Below are 16,900 nucleotides of genomic sequence, written 5' to 3'. Positions count from 1 at the left end.
ATTGACAGGGAAGGGGCACCCTGAAGGTAAATTTGTCATTGAAGAATGCTGAGTTTGCATATCCCTATGTTCCTTATAAAAACAAGTTCTGTTGGCATCACAACTCTTTAAAAGGAGGCATAGGTAGAATATGTAACCCTTGGGTTTTTACTACTTTAAAATGCCTGGAGACACTGGGCAGAGGCAAATCTGCTTTGGGATTCTCCAGTATTTGAGGCACAAAGCTCATGGAATGTTTTATTTGACTGGTAAAATGGTGCACAAGGATTTTTTGTGACTTTGATTTTGCCTCTGTAAAATAAACATCTTCAGTAAAGAAGTCCAGGTCCAAACAGGATTGAGAAAAGTTAAGAAACACAGCAGGGCTGTGTTTTATAATAAAACAGCACAAAATCCAATCACAAAGAGTAGGTGGAAGATGATATCTGCAAGAGAAACACAGACTAAATGTGAGTACTTCCCTGTCAGCTGCCTTTCACGTTCTCTTCCCACCTCCATCAATGCAACTGCATGCCCCTGTGGCTCTGTCACCGTAGCCAGTTTTAACAAATAGGCTTTGAAAGGCCTTTTTCAAACCCTCTCCAAATAGAAATGCTTTCAGACATCTCTATTAACCCAGTGAAACATGCTTGTTCCTTTTTGGGAAGAGGGTGTGAACATAAGAGAAAGTAATGTTCAATATTGGAAGTTATTGGTATGATTTTATTGTCCAAAGTGAGGGATGCGCCAAAAAGAGGGGAAAAAAGTATGTACACTGAGAAATAAAATTTGATTTTGAAATATTTATTTTCTGTCAAATTGACTAGATTTTTCAGCTCTTTCTTTGAGCTATGGGTTTTATGTTGACAGAGTCACTCAAAATCCATATTTGGGATTGATATTTTCATTGTCATACTTTGCTATTTACCTGAGAGTGTGTAAAATCTGGATAAACCTTTGCCTGTATAAAATAAGAGGAAAAGATAACATTGGGATGGCATGTTTAAAATAGGGCAAAGTGCACCAGCGTGCTTTGTAAAAGCAGAACAGATAACATTTGCCACATTTTGAAATTCTGGACATTTCTTCCTCTTGGCTTTACTGTCTGAAGTTATAAAAGGCTCCTCAGTTCTTTTATCTTCTAAAATTGACGGGGTTTTACTGGTGCAACATACTGAATTGTAATAATTCTGCTCTACGTGTATTTGTAATTTTAAATTAGTTTTCAGGTTGGTGTGGATGTAGTTGATAAACTAGTATAAAGGGCTTTAGTGAAAACATGATTTAGGCATACCTTGTTCCAAGGACCTGTTTCAAAAGATGCGCTGGATCGGCAGAATTAAACCAGCTCAGGGAGAGATTCCTGGTGCTTCTGGGAGGCAGCAGTTAGAGGAAACAGGCTTTGTTTTCTAATGGGGAAACCTGATGGCAGCTCCATTTGTGTATCGGGAGGGAGAGGCACGAAGGGTTAACGTACCAGAGTTATGGGTATGCTGAAGTACCAACCCACAGTGTAAAGAAAAGCTTTCCTGCTGCTCCTAAGCCTGACCTCTCTCCCATTCATGTGCAATCTATCAGAGCTTGTCTGGGCTGTTGCTGAGGTCAAATGCAGGTGAGCAGAGTTTACACTGGTAACGCGGTGTGTAAGTGGTTTGGCCGTTTATCATTAATGCCAAATGGGTGCCTTTACTCACTTTGTAAATGAGGAGAGTTTTACTGAGCTCCTCTGCCAGAGCCCCAAGCCTGGAGGGAACCAACTTCTGTTCAAGACTCCTGCTGCCGTGGGGGAAAGGGCCCTGGCAGAGGGCTTCGCCTCCCTCTGCCCGCTCCTATGCTACGAGCCGCAGGTGCCTCCCAATTTCATTGCTTCCCAAAGGGAGAAACTCCCCAGAAACCCAGTCACTTACTGCGTACAGCGATCTCCGCCACTAAAACACCTCCGGTTTGTTCCATGCGCTGTTTTCGTTTGTCGCATGTCTCAAGAGATCAGAGAGAAAGCCAGATATACCAAAAAAATTAAAAATAATAAAAAAATCCAAACCCAATTCTCATGTTTCCAACCAAGGAAATTAAATCTCTGTCAGTATTGCTGCATATTTTCTAGGGATTATTGGATTTTTTTGGTGCAGGAGAAGTTTAAGGAGTGTCTTTACAGTGCATTTTCTGAGGATTTTGGTGTGCCACAGCCTTTACAGTGACGGTCAGTGTAAGTGCTTTTGTCAGTTGTGAGATGGCAGGAGCCCAGATGGGTGTCTGCTTGCTAATCACAGGTCCTCCTGGGCTGCTCTTTCCACCCTGCCCTAAACAAAACTCCTGTCAAGAAGGAAGAGGGAAGCTGAGCACCATCTATTTAACCCGTGACCTCTGTGAAGGCTTCTGTTGTTGTTTATTGCTAATTATAATTGTTGCCCATTGGGTAGAAACAGGAAGCAGCAAATCCCTTCCATATAGATCATCTCATGTCCAGCACTAATGATGCCTGTCACAGCTGACAAGGTCTGTATTGGAGGCAGTGCTCTACAGATTAAAGGTCCTCGTCCATCCCTTGACCTTTGCAGATCCCCAGCTGTGGGCATTTTTTTTTTTTTTACAAACTCAGCGTGTGGTAGTTCTGGTTATGAGTTGCTTGTGAGCATAGACCCCCAGCTTGGTTCAACCTCAATTGCCACAGATCACCAGCTGCATTTTTGGGTTGGAAGTGGACTCGAGGGATGTTAGCCTGATCGAGCAATTATTCTACGCTGGAAGGTGAGGAGGGAATTCCACCCTGTGCCTGGAAGGATGATATAGACGTTTGGCAATACTGTCAGAAAGACAGATACAGAGTACTGGTTTTGTGTTTTCTTTTAACCCTGGTCTGTGGCTGGATAAAAAATGGAAGAAATCTTTAAAAACAAATAACAAAATCTAAGCCCAGAGTTTTTTCTTTTGCCTTTGAAACTTAGAATTTCTGACAATGCATTTTTGTCAAACCTGCAAGTTTTGTACAAATCAGTGCCCCCTGCTTAGCGCTGAGGCTGGGTAATAAACTGCTATCTTAATGTGGCTCCTGGACTGAGAAAGGGTTTAGAAAGAAAAACTGGTTTCACCAGGAGTGATGCTTTCTCTTCAGCAAGAAATATTTGTTGCTGAAACGACAGCATGTCAGTCAAGGAGTATTTTGGGCATTCATTTCAGGTTAAATAAAATTTGACTTCATTTTATAGCAATGATACATTCATTGCATGAGAGAAAGAAAGCGAAGCTTTGACTTAGTGAAGGAGGGAGAGAGAAGTCTTTAAAAAAAGACATTTTAGTAACCCTCGCCCTTGCATCAGTTGGTGCAAGCAGCGCGCACCTCCCCATGCTAAGTAACGTGCCCGTATAGCACCCTCACCTCATTCCCACCTAAGGTCACAGGAACCTACTCTTTGACCTCAGTTCCTGCTCCAGTGACAATTTATGTATTTCATGCAGAATAGGATGGCTGCAAGAGCAGTAACTTATTGCAGCACTGCAGGATAACAGAGAGGACTTTCCCTGGGAAGGGGGACTGGGGGTTTCGTTTGACTAGCGGTGAGCTTTTAGCCAGGTTCTCCCGGTGCCCCCAGGGTGCCCTTAGCACCGAGATATTTGGTAAAATGGAAAAAGCTCTACTTTCTCCTTTTTTCCATGCTTGTGTTTAACTGTAGCTGTTTGTCAGACAGGACTGTAGTCTGGATATTGATAAGAACTGAGTTTTTAAAGTGCTATGTTATTTCTCAATACATTTAAACAAGTTGCCCAATGTTGCATACAGTGCCTGTGGCATGACAGGGGTCGGCCACTCAGGTTCGTACATGGCAGTGGCTCCATCTGCTGAAAGCTCTGGCACTGGCTCTGCACCCAACGTGCCCTTAGGAAGGTCTCGACATCCTCTGTCTAAATTTAGCACCGCGTGTTTCTCTGGGAGGGAGGCCTTACCACCGGGCAGGAGAACTTCTCGCTGTCGCAGACATGCGTCTCGCAGTGCAGCCAAACCTTGGACAGCTTGGGGATGTTACGGAAGCGGAAAGCATTGAACTGGAACGTCGCCCGGCTCGTTTTCCCATTCTCATGCACAAGGATGGAGTTGTCCGTGGCACACCTGTGTTGAGCATGGAGAAGCAGTGTCAGAGCCTACACGGTTTCAGTGAAATGTCTCCTGAGGTTGCAGTCTGATGGATGCATTTCCCCTGCTGTGGGCCAGCCTCTCTTTTGGCCCCTCATCCCCCAGCCCCCGACTTTCTGTCATCCTCGGGGCTGGGCTGGGCAGAGGTGCTCCCCTGTGTACCACCAGCACCTACCCCTTGCTGATCAGAGGCCAGTGGATCTGGTAGAAATACTCCGAGGAGGGAGTTGCCCAGCAGTTGTTGAGAACAACTTTGAACCTGGGGAGATACAACCCCCAAATTAGCAAGGAATGTCCTTATTGCCAGTTTATTAATTATTACTCCTTCCCTTGCCTACCTCTCACTTAAGCCCTTAGCTTCCACTCCAGCAAATATGTCAGAACCAATTTCTGATGTTTCAACGATGAAAGGGGCTTCTTTTATACTTGAAAACTTGGCATTCTTTGAAAAACAAAGAGAAAGACATCATATGTTACTAGTAACATGCAAACCAAAGGCATATGGCAACTTCAGACCGCTCTGGAGAGATGGACTCCAAAAATCTGGGTTCTTACTACCTGCAAGCTCCAAACTCTACACCTAGTAGTAGGACTATTGCAAGCCCAAGACGGTGTTTAAAAATCTTCTTGTTAATGTTTGGCTTATAATGATAATAAGTGACAGAATTTGATAGTATTTGGGTTGTGGTACGTGTTATATCCCAGCATGGGTGGGAAGCAAGCTTGCTGCTGCTTCTGGTACACCAGAGGTGGTGGGGGAAGCTGGTGGGAGTGAGAGACTGGAGATGACTGTATGGGAGATGGCCACGTGTAGGGGAAAAGGAATGAAGACAAGCAGAAATCACGTGCCTAAATGCAAAGGTTCAGCACTCCATGATTTATAGTTGTGGTGGCCAGCATGGTGAGAGCTGAGGGGGCATGAGTGTGCAGAAAAAGCTCTGCCAGCTATAGTCATTCATCCACTAAAAAGCCAGCCTGCTCAAAGTAGTGCAGTGTGTGGTGCTCAGGTGGAAAAGTTTGGTTACAAATACACTGAAGTACCTACCTTAAATCCCGCTGCTTTTTATTGCATAAGATCATAACGAAGCTGGCACCAGAACTATATAAAGAGTAACATGTTTAGACATAGCATGGGTTTACTTAGTTAAATCTACATAGTAGTTCTGGAGCTGTTGGACTACCTTTCCCTGATGTGCTTGCTCAGTTCCCTGGTACTGATTTTCTTATGTACCTTTCCTCGCCTACACAGCAAGGTGGCTGTGAGGCACTACGGTATTCCCACTGCAACATCTGATAGATTGGATGCACTGAAGTTAAGGCTCAAGGCTGTGTTTAGATTAGTGATCCATGGCAGTTAAGGGCCCTGCGAAATTCTTATTTAGCCAAAGATTTCTCCCAAAGGAGACAACTTGCAGAAGTACTGTCACACAACTCTTATCAGTCCTTGTGCTAAAATGAGTTGAACCTGGTATAGTGCTTCTTTTTCCAAACTCTATTGCTCTACACTGTTTTAGGGTACTATCTTGCTTTTCTTCACAACAGGTTTCAGTGTTGAAGGTCTGATTTCCATTCAGGCTCCAGCCCCTCATGCTGCATCCCAGTCCTTTGGTGTGTCACAGGCTAAAGGGCAGGTGGGACTGACGTGTTCCTGCTGGGTCACACTGGGGCTCGGGCGCTGCTTCTGAATGAGGAAATGGGCACGTGAAGCACTGGGAAGTATGGCCCACCGGAGGCAGAGGGCTGCGTCAGGCAGCAGCAGAGATGAATAGCAAGGCAAAATAAATCTTTCATTTCCATTTTGCCAGGGGAAAAAACTGAACATTTCATTGAAATTAACCTTTCCTCCCCAGTGAAAATGTGAACAAAACAACAAAGGAATGGTTTATTAGCTTTCTGAGCTTGTTTTGTACTTGTGCTCAGTGGGAAAATATATTAGTACCAGTTCAGGGGCTCCCTCCTTGACTCCTGGGAGCCCCATGGCCATTAGAACAAAACAGTCATTTGGAAAAAAGAAAAAAAAAAAAGTACCAGAGATCCATTGCTCACTGTCCATCATTTGTTTTTGCAGCCATTCTGTCAGGAGTTGACAGGAGCAGTGCGGTACCTCCTGGGGCCTTGCCAGTGTATACTACCAGTGTGCCGTATGTCAGAAAAAAAGACGACGTGGGTTTTCATATAGCTGCCAAAATGTTTAGTGATAGTTGGTGCCCAAAATGCAGGGTGTGGGGGGAGAGATTTCCATCAGTCCACCTCGTGCTAAATACTCCCTCTACATGGCCTATAAATTTAACACAGTATGTTATTAGTTGTAGTTTTTCTAGCTCTGCTAAAACAGAGAGGCGGCTTTGCTGCTTTTGACTGTGCTTTGGTGGAAAAAAGACTCCAGGATCAGGAGCTGGCTGCTCCAGCAGCACAGTGGAGCCGTGGGGAGGAGAGGGACATTTCAGAAGATTGGCCTGGTATACAGGGATGATATTTTGTTGGAAACAAAATTCCAGCATGACCTAAAGATCTCTGGGGAACTCAAAATATCTGTCGGGTGAGAGGACCAGGAAGCAAAATGCAAGAGAAATGCATGGAGCTTTGCTCTATCTATGGAGACTGTCATAGCAGTGGGGCCTGCAGATGCATGCTGCTCTTTGAGTGGGACTACAAACAAGTTTTGCTTTTTCTTATAAAACCTGTCAGCATGTTAGAAATGCACCTCTTAGCAGAAGAATCTGCCTGATTTGGAGGGATTAAAAGAACAGTTGGCCTGTGTCTGCTCTGTCCCGTTTAAGTATATCCCTGTTAATCAGCAGAAACAAGGACCCCTGCAAACCCCACTGTAATTATCTCTTCCAGGCTAATAATGTGCTCCACGACACATGAAAGTCAGGAGCAGCAGCCCTTTTTTGCAGCTCTTAGGCTGAAGCCTGTGGAAGGTGAAGGCGAAAAGCTGGGTGGCAAAGAGCTCTTACAGAGTAGAAGTTGAGGGACAACTGACTTTCAAATGAGCCGGAGCTTCCATTCTTCACATGGACGGTGGCCACCCTGGGGACATAACAAAGTTTCTGTATGAGTGAGACGTGGTGCTGAAAACGGGGTGAGGCGCACTGCCAGAAGAGGACATACCTTTGGTCAAAGGCAGCCTGGTTCACCAGGTAGTTGGCATTGTATGTGCAGGTGAATGAGTAATTCACAGGCTGGCTCTTCACAATTACCGAGGAGTCATTGGAGACGATGGAGTTGTAGAAGTGATAAACGGGGTTCTTAAACTGTGGATGGCGAGAGAAATGTAGGCAGTACTGAGTGTTTGAGGCATCAAGAACAACTTCGTACTTTGAAACACGAAGACTCTATCTGGTGACAAAACACCATCCCCAAGGAAACATGGTTTTGTAGCTCTTCATATGCCGTGCTGCCTATATATATGCCTTACTGTGTATATGTGTAATACAGGTGCAAATGAGCAACTAACACACAGATTAATATCACTAAGCCCGTGAGTATTTTGCTTGTAGATGCAAAGCACGACTATTTGATTCTTCCTTCTCCCTGATACTGGAGTTTGCCTCCTCTTTCCATCAGTGTTAAAGCCCACTCCAAGCTGAAGCAAACGGGACTCTCTCAAGTGAGTCTAGCCAATTTCTGAGTCCATCTCAGAAATGTTGACCTTGATAGTCTTACCTCTGACTGCGTCCCACAATATGATTTGTTTTTAGGTGACAGGTCTGGGATTGTGAATTGGTAATATCCCGAATCGTGGATCCCATTGTAGCAAATGCCTCCAAGTGCCAGCTGATTAACCTCCCATCCGTAAGGACATTCCGGAATTTTGGTAATGATGGTTTTAGGATAGCAGTATACCAGAATTACATCTGAAAGGGAAATAATATACCTAGAGTGATATTCAGTGGTGTTTTTCTTTCAAAGAGGTGGGTCTGCACACCTACTTTCCATTGGGATTACATTTCTGTGAGCAGGGGTGCGTGCTGGAAGGCCCCCTAACGTGAGCAGCTTTTGCTACACAAAACTGACCTTTGTGTTGTTAAATTCAGTCCTCTTTGGAAGAGTTTGGCCTTTGCCTTCTAATCAATGCAGAACTTCATGTAAATTTTTTATTTTTCTGGAATAGCTGATTGAGGAGCAGAGACACTGCTGAGAAACCTGAAGTGAAAAATTGCTGCACTGAAATCTGTCAGCTTATGCTGCAGAGCTGGCTTCTGTAACACCACTGACTCTGTAAAAATAATATGAGTGAAGTTTTTTGTTAGGCTTCAGTAGATGTGCACCTTTTTGTAGCGGTGTTAGATCTAGGCCACGATACATATTCTGCCCTTTCTTTCCTTGCACTGGCATTGCAGTGCCAGCGCAAACTGAATTTTTAGAATTCTCAAGTTAAAAGCTGAGATCTCAAAATGAACTTAAAAGCCTAGCACTGTTAATGGCAATAATAAATGAACAAAAATCCTAGCCCTGTTAATAGCGATAGTAAATGAAACAAAATCCTAGCCCTGTTAACAGCGATGGTTAATAGCAGTGCAATATGTTTCCAAATGTGGTGATTGCTAATACAACCACGAATATTGAACATCATAACTTACAGACTGATTGCTTCATGATAGCAGAATTGGACATTTTTCAAAGAGAATCAGGCAGTGCGAATTTGAATGTCTGATGGGAATTTGAAGGGCAAATATTGACTAACCATTAGTGACCTGAAAATTGAGAAAGACTTGCAATTACTACAGTCAGAAAAAAGACACCCTACCTGGAATTATTCAATTATTTCTTTTAAAGCCCTTGACACTCTCATTTTATCATTTTTATGACAAAAGCCTGATTTTGCAGCCTTTCCATGTCTGCAGAAGGTTAGGGAATACTCAGGGAAAGTCAAATAGGGACCTTAACAACTCGCTCCTGTCTGGACAACAAACCTTCAGCACGCGCAGGCTGATTCTACTTGTGTCGATGGTCAGATTTGTAACTCTGGCAACTTTACAGCTATGAAAATTCCTGCAGTTCAGAGAAACTGTTTGTGCAAATGAAGGTACTGAAATAAATGGCTAGAGGACCAAATACTTAAGACATACCATGAAATCACTGGCAGTAGTCTGACACCAGTCACGCACATACCAAGCAAACACTTCTATATTGAGGCATATTCCAACACAGTTCTAAAGCACATTTCTTAATTGTAGTGAATTCTACATTACAGGCCTGTCTGGCACCAGATCATTTGAGTTTCTAGGCAGAAATCAGTCTGCAATTAGGGCCTTAGCGTCAATGATTTTTGTTTTTTCTTGTTTAATATAGCAGTGTGGTTCAGGAGTTCAGCCCAGCACATTCATTCACCGCTAGTCATCTGATTGCCATCAGCGGGACTAAAGCCAAGCTTGGGCAGCAAAGATCTGCTGCATCTAGCCTGTGCCATTGCGGATAATTTCTAATTGTTGTTGTTTTCTTTGCCATTTTATGCCTGAATTCTGCTTGTGTTTAACTTTATTGCACTATGATTATTGTACAGAGTTAAGCATATGCCTCATTCTCTGTGGCGCTAGGACTTTAGTGGTGCTTGCTTTACTGTGCTAGCTGAAAGCAGATCAATAAAAGAAATGTAAGGATTAGCTCTCCAGAATCCACAGTTTAACCTTCTGAAGAAAAACCTTTCCACTTTTAAATAGAAAAAAACCCTTTGGCAGCTTAATTACAAGAGAAGATCATAGGAGACTTAAGTTATTTTACCTGCTTTATTTGGATTGCAAGGCCCCGCAAGAGCTTGAGCCAAGATGACCAGCAGATAAATAATAAGAGTCACCATTTCTTGAAATGATCTGAGGATACAGGGAATAAAAGCTGAAATTGTCTTTAAAATTGGAAATAAAAAAATGCATTGGCTGCAGACCTAAAGCTATAGCTACTGTTAAACATGTTCTTCTTGCAGAGAGAAACAAATAGCATTACTGATATTCTGTTGCCCAACTTAATTGCATCTACAGGATAAATATTTCCAAGACCATTATTATCGCTGGGTCACTGTTGTGACAATTTTACTATTTCAGTTTAGTGGTGGCTTTGAATTATTCTAGGTTTTCTTTGTTCTTGTAGAGAGTCTAAACCTAAAGTGTTAGTATAACCAAATGAAACTGAAACAATGGGATCTGCAAAAAGAGAGAATAGAAATTGCTAGAAGAAATACGATGTAATAACACACCTTTTGTGCTTATAAATTTAATGCTGAAACTATTCTCTGTGTTCATGGCTATCCTGATGTATATAATCTTAACTTCATGAAGCTCAGGTTCGGTAAATTATGCATTTTCTCCTTTGCTGCTAAATCATGAGTTTTCAGGAAGGTATACATAGCAGTAATTTACATTTCCACTTCAGGCCTCAAACCTGCAAGCTGTTTCCCACAGGGAGGAGCATGTACAGCCTGTGGGATTGGGACTGGAGTTCTCATATTTTCCTTTTGTAGACACTCTTCAGTGTCTGCACTGATATACATATCACTGAGCAGACTGTCAGAAGTAACAAATATCATTTAGGTAAAGAAAAAAAATCTTCCTGATTAAGTATTTCCAACAAAAAAAATCAATTTCAACAATTTCACTCAGCCTCTGTTCAAAAATATATCTTTGTAAAAGGCTCATACAGTATATTTCAGTGACAATTCCTTCTAATTATAATCCTATGCATTCTACAAGAAATTAAGTATAATACCTACGAGACAGGAAGAGGCTAAGTATTTCAGATTTTCATTCCAGTCTTATTCCAATAGCTGCGCTGTCGGCTCTTCCCAAGATGTCCTCTTTCAAATGAACCCAGCTGGTGTTATCTTCGCTTTATATAAGCAATCTTGTAAAAGGAGCCCATCTCTGGTTAAATCTCAACCCGCCAGTATTGTCCAGTGTGGGAGGAAAAAAAAGAGTTTAGAAAAGCAGTTCTTTTCCCCTAGATGGGACTGTATTGCTGCTATTTGATTTTTTAAAAGCCTTTCTATGGTGGCTTTTTACAGATCTTGAAAATAATTGAACAGAAACCTGCTGAAGGCATATAACTGGCATAAAATTTTTGTTTTACAAGTTAATTAGGGAAATGTAGAATTTCTGCAGAGGTGAAACAACAGCTGCCTTCTAGAATTCAGTGAAAATATATTTATAGGAATTTATAGGAATTAGATACCTGTCTTGAATGGCTTCTTGACAATGTCAAGTGGACAAAAGTAATTTCCACAGATGATATACCACCTTTGGAGTTGTTTTATTTACTTATTTTTTCTAAAAGTTCACAGGCATGTAATCTGAGTTTAGGTAGGATCTTCCATACGCCTAAGTATCATGCTATATAATTATAATGCATAATACTATATGTGTATAAGATTATGTAATATACATTAAATATTACACTATAGAGTGTGTAAAATTGACCATTGCACAGAAAACTGAAACAAATTTGCTCTTCATATGACCATCAGTCATGTGATTGCCGTATGACAGTCTTGGTCAGCAGGTAAAATTTTCTGGTGACCTGTTACATCCTGTTTGTGTCAGCTTTTAGCGATAGGCCCAGAAAAAGGACTTGGGTACGCTACTGCTATTTTACCTGTCTGCATAAAAAACGTGGGCCATAAACAGTCTTGCCATGCAAGCCGGCATGACCTCAACTTCGGGCACGTGTGTATCCACCCAGATCCAAGTGCTGTTGAGTTACATACGCTCTGTTCTCTGGCTTGAGCCACAAAACACAGAGGATCTCGCTGGGATCCAGTCCTGTGGGGCTCCTTCAGAGATGATTTTGGTGTCTCCTTCTGTGGAGTTATCCCGATGGACAGAGCCTCATTCTGCCCCATCCATGGCAGGGGTATGGTGCGGGTCTGCCCTCTCTCAAGCGACTTTTGGCATATGGGGTTGTGCAATAGTAAAGCCGTTCCAGTTGTCATTAGTCTGGAGTTTTTAAGGGAGGAGAGAGCGGGATGGAAGAGTACAGTGGCCCTGACTTTAACCTGAGATGCTGGGCAACAAGTTTGCGGCTCTCCTGTGGGTGAGATTTATGGGCCTACCTTCAGGAGAACATTCACTGTTCTAAATCCAGACTACAAGGAGTGTCTCAAGACAGACGGCATTAGCGAAGAATGGCCATGACTACACTGTGCATTGTAAGGGATGCTAGCTCTCACCCAGCAACGATGCTGTGAGGGTCATACCTACAATGACATGAAAGTGATTTAAGCTTCTTGCAAACTGATCCAAAGCTCTAAAGAAAGGTTAAAAACCCTATAAAGTTCTGTATTTAGTTTAAATAATAAACCTGAAGCTAGACCTGAAGCTTTGCAAGGATTGCAATACAGAGCACATAATGTTAAATAGGCTGCTCCCACTATTCTTGTGAGCCAAATCCTACAAGCCATCACATTCTGATTTAAATGAGATTACTTAAAGATGTACACATGGATAAAATCCGTTGGTTGGGGTTTGTTGTTATTTTAATTGAATTAAAGAATAATCCACTGAACAAGAACCAAAGCTTATAAATGATCTGGTGTGACCTAACTAGGGGTTATGCTCATCAGAAATCCTAAAATAAGGAAGATTTAACTTCAGATGTCTGTTTTATATCCTCACCCCAAATCCTTCTGCAGGCGCTGAGGCCCAAATTTGATTTCCAAAGCCCAACTCTGACTGAATAGAGACTGCGTAAACCTTAACTTATTTTTGTCTTTCTGTGTGTGTAAGTGTGTATTTGGTCTGGAGCCTGAAACCGGGGACTGGTAAGACATTATGAGCCACCCTGTTGTCAAGTATATACAGCCCTGATACAAGGGGAGGGTTTGCAGGAGAAAGTTTGTGACTTCGGGCATGAGAAAGGCCTCACGACCTTGTACAAACCATTTCTTCAAGCTCAAGGGATCAGATTCAGCCGTGGTGTTAGACTTGGTCTTTCAGGTCTGCCCACACAGGGCTGATGTGGAGCATACGGTATTCAGCTTGATTAGGCATAGTGTAAATGCCTTAATAAAAATGATGTAAGTGGTCAACCTCACCATAACATTAACAAAGCACTTGAAACACAGATTAGCTTTATTCTGATGATTTTTAACAAATAATGTAATTAAATAATCATTGGTGTAAGGCTACAGGTTTCAGTGGAATTACTCCAAGATGGATCTAATCCCATAATTTTTGGAAGAAAATAAATCTCTCACTATCTTCTCACAGAAAAGTAATCTCCATGTATATAATACCCCTTTTAGGTGAAAGGTAGAAAACAGAATGAAATCCATGAAACAAATTTGGCAAAAGTGCCAGCGGGTGTATAGTAGTTTGTATTTGCATAAGAAACAAGCACAAAATGTACCTAAGCCAAACAGCATTCGATACCTGCTCTGATCAAAGGTGAAGGCTTGGGGAAGGGTTAGGTTTCTCTCAGTAATTGCACACACAGAAAAAGGAAAGCCATTAAATTGCAAAGCAGACCATTGAGGTTTGTTGCATTTCCCTGACTCTTTCCAAGCCCATTGAATAATCTCGGCAATCTAAGTATCTGTAAAGATTTCAACAAAGAGCAAATGAAGGCCTTACTGTGAATTTCACCTACAAGGGCAGCTTGTTTCTCCAGCTTTGTTCTTTGCATTGTGATGGAAAGCTGTGCGAGTATCTACTGCCTGGTTCTTACATGAAGAAGGTTCTGCTGTTTGAATCTGCAAGGGATATTGTGACATCCAGTTTTCATTGTTTTGGATAAGACAATAAACCTGAAGAGCCCCTTAGCTATATGGAAGGACTTTAGGGGGTAATGAGGATCAATGGAGACAACTAGCTGATTCCAGGAGGAGTGAGATCTGGTGACGCTCACCTAGAGGCTGCAGTGTATTGATGATGGTGTTTCCAACCACGCACCAAAACCTGGCATACTCAGTTTTGTCTGAGATAAGGATTATATTTATACCACAGGCGTGGAGACATCCATGCTCGGTCTGGGAGCATGGTAACTGCATTTATATTGGGCCTGATCTGAGTTAATGGGTCCTGTTGGAAATGCAGCACTGTGTTGGTACAGTCAAACTTGTCCTGGATCTTAAGTCTGCAGTGAGCTGTGCTGTGTAGACTCATTGCCTCGAGTCATAAATACCTTATGGATTTCAGCATTGTTTTGCCTTTTATAGAATAAATACCCTTCCAATAGTTAGTTACTCATGGCACGTGGTTTGGTCACTTCCTTCAGCACATGATTGAGTCACCATCCCTGGAGGTATTTCAAAGATGTGTAGATCTGGCACTTAGGGACATGGTTTAGTGGTAGACTTGACAGTGTTAGGCTTACAGCTGGACTGGATATTAAAGGTCTTTTCCAACCTAAATGATTCTATGATTCTATTCTGCGATGTTTCAGCCTTGTGAGTAGATGATAGAACCATGCAGGTGCGTAAGAGAGTACCTGGGACCCACAGATACCCTGCACCCGAAGTCCTCAGGTGGCTGACATTCTTCAATGACTGCACAAAACAGATCAGAAGCAGGGGAAATTAGAGGAAATAGTGTTTGTGGAAGAGGGAGTCACATAAAAATCAGAGATGGAGGTTTGGGCCACCAGAAGAGACAGTCTTCTGCTCTAAACTTCCTCATGCATCACCTGTCTGTCTGTGTAACTATGCAACGCTGAATCATAATTTTTCAGCAATCACCTGCAGCCATATGCTTGGCGAGACAGTGCTGCTGTTGGTACATGCACTCCCTGGGGTGTGGGTGAGCACAGGCTCTCAGCTGAAGAAGCATTCCCTTGACATTTCTGCTGTCCAAGGCATTCACACAGACATTACAACACCAACTCTCGCCGAGCACAGAATTGTGGCTGAAGTAAATAATCATATTTCATGTTCCTTTGAGTGCCTCATCCTGTTGCTGTTTAGCTTTGCCAGCATATTCAGAGTGTTATTCTTTGGAAGCTTCTCCAGCAAAGTTTTGCCTGGAGTTCGCTGCTGTTGGAACAAAGCATCGGTTTCCAGCTGAGTTTCCTTGAAGCCTTTGTGTGGGTAAGTGTTTTGTTTGGTGTATTTTTTATGGGCTGGCTTGGAGCTAACTAGTTATGCAGGATAAGGAGTTGGGGCTTGATTTAATAAAGGCATGAGACATGTAAGACAGGTCATGCGAGACCGGAACTGATGACTTACACTGGTCACGTGAGACCACAACCATCCTTGGACTGCCACCTTTTGGAGATGCCTAAACTTGCCAGGCACTTGATTAATTTGCCTAAACGAGGCATGTATTGCATTAACAGGTGCTGTAAGGTGGCCAAGATATCCACAGCTGTGACACTGGACCTCTAGGAGAACCATGCACTTTTGGAGTGGGATCTGGAGGCCAGGCAGGATACTCAAGGACATCTTAAATGCCATTGGATGTCTGTGTGCGGGCATCTGAATTGAGACCAACCAGGCACACTGCTCTGGTTGGCTTGACATTCATTTTTTGTTTGCCTTGGAAGCCTAAGCACTCCTGCACATTCTGCAGCACACGTGCCTGAGCCTGCTCCAGTCAGCACAGCACCCTCAAATTGTTCATTGCGTGCCCAAGACTAGTTTCTAGGTAGAAGTTAGAGCACTTCTGGGGAAAGATAGCTTTGAACTCTACAGGTGAGGAGAATTGCATCTGGATCTCCCATAGTCCTGGGCAAGGGCTCTGACCACCAGGCCTGTCTCCTCCTTTGAAGAGAGCGTGGCTGTGGCTGCTGGGCTCAGCTGTAATCAGTGCTGCTGCCCCACTCGGTGTGTGCCATAGCAGGCATTTTCTGTTGAGAATACATGGATTAAGTGTTCTGTGGCAGAATGATGTTGCTGGGGAATAGCATTCTGTAATCACCTGAATGTGGCCCAAATGGCTTCTGAGGTGCTTAAGTGCTTTTTTGGATCTCAACCATGCCGTCCTGTATAACACCTTGTAAGCCTTTTAGTTCTTGTTATCTCAACAACAGGTCTTGATCTCTTGGCAGTGTGGGGCGGGGGGTGGGGGGGAGGATTTTAAGAGGAAGGTGAGAAAGAAGGTAGAATGGACTCTTTGTGTCATTCATTAGTTCAACCTTCTCAGGTTGGCAGCGGGCTCTGACACAGTAACCATTGCTCTTCTTGCTCCAGTAATGCTCCCTTTTCTGGACGTTATCCCACTAGTGCTGGGAAGGTTGCAGCAATATGACGTTTCTCAGCTTGGGTTGGGGTATGTCACTACAACTTTGAAAGAGTCTGTATCTTCTGCCTGATTCCTGGCCATGATGCGCTGGCCATAAATAACGCCGCTCACCCAGCCTACATGCTTTGCTACGGAAAAGCTTACAAAAAAAGGACTGCAGTGCAGTGAGGCATTAAAAGTATATTAAAGGCAAATTTCTCCTCTGGTGTCCTTCAGTGGCAGTTCCATTGACTGCTGAGGAACTGACCCTAAATGTATGCTGCTTATTTTAAAAATATGGTTAAGTAAGAAAAAACAAGGCAAAGAAAAATGCAGAGGCAAACCGGTAAAGAAATTTCAGAAGCAGGAGGAATGCAGAATTACAATAAAGGACTTGATTGCCACCTAGCTTGGAAGTACCTCCACCCATTCCCATTTCCAAGCCTAGAAACCTTTCCTCAGATTTGCAATCTGTATTGCCCTGGGAGCCCGGAGTACTCCTGCTCCCTCCATAACACCTCTACCCTTAGCTGAGCTAGAGGGCCTGTCTCCAAGTTCCTGATTACCTGGTGGTCTGAGCCAGCTGAATTATAAACCTGCTTTGGGGGGTCTGGGTAGGATTGCACACATGAAGGACTGGTAATAA

The 16,900-nt window shown here is 43.0% G+C and overlaps 1 protein-coding gene across 1 annotated transcript; it reads right to left on the bottom strand.

Annotated features, from left to right (window-relative positions):
* Positions 1–223: 223 nt before the first annotated feature.
* On the bottom strand, positions 224–10,882 carry TECTB (tectorin beta). Its single transcript, XM_009578330.1, has 11 exons — positions 10,818–10,882; positions 9,836–9,924; positions 7,778–7,968; positions 7,223–7,365; positions 7,069–7,141; positions 4,447–4,550; positions 4,284–4,367; positions 3,922–4,084; positions 1,887–1,956; positions 908–940; positions 224–425 (listed from the first exon to the last, which is right to left on the bottom strand). The coding sequence occupies exons 2-11, from the start codon at positions 9,909–9,911 to the stop codon at positions 373–375; spliced, it is 990 nt and encodes a 329-aa protein (XP_009576625.1). The 5' UTR covers positions 9,912–9,924; positions 10,818–10,882; the 3' UTR covers positions 224–372.
* Between the last annotated feature and the right edge of the window lie 6,018 nt (positions 10,883–16,900).

This window comes from Fulmarus glacialis, unplaced genomic scaffold (genome assembly GCF_000690835.1).
Source record: "Fulmarus glacialis isolate BGI_N327 unplaced genomic scaffold, ASM69083v1 scaffold16815, whole genome shotgun sequence".
Classification (NCBI taxonomy): Eukaryota; Metazoa; Chordata; class Aves; order Procellariiformes; family Procellariidae; genus Fulmarus; species Fulmarus glacialis.
This window is presented reverse-complemented; position numbering and strand designations above follow the sequence as displayed.

Bases quoted from the DNA above. Each gene is read 5' to 3' on its own strand.
- TECTB (XM_009578330.1), bottom strand. From the start codon at position 9,911: ATGGTGACTCTTATTATTTATCTGCTGGTCATCTTGGCTCAAGCTCTT. The intron at 4,551-7,068 runs GTAAGAGCTCTT...TGTTTTTCAAAG, and splicing joins TGTCCCTCAACTTCTACTCT to AATGCCAAGTTTTCAAGTAT. The intron at 4,368-4,446 runs GTAGGCAAGGGA...GTATCTCCCCAG, and splicing joins GCTAAGGGCTTAAGTGAGAG to GTTCAAAGTTGTTCTCAACA.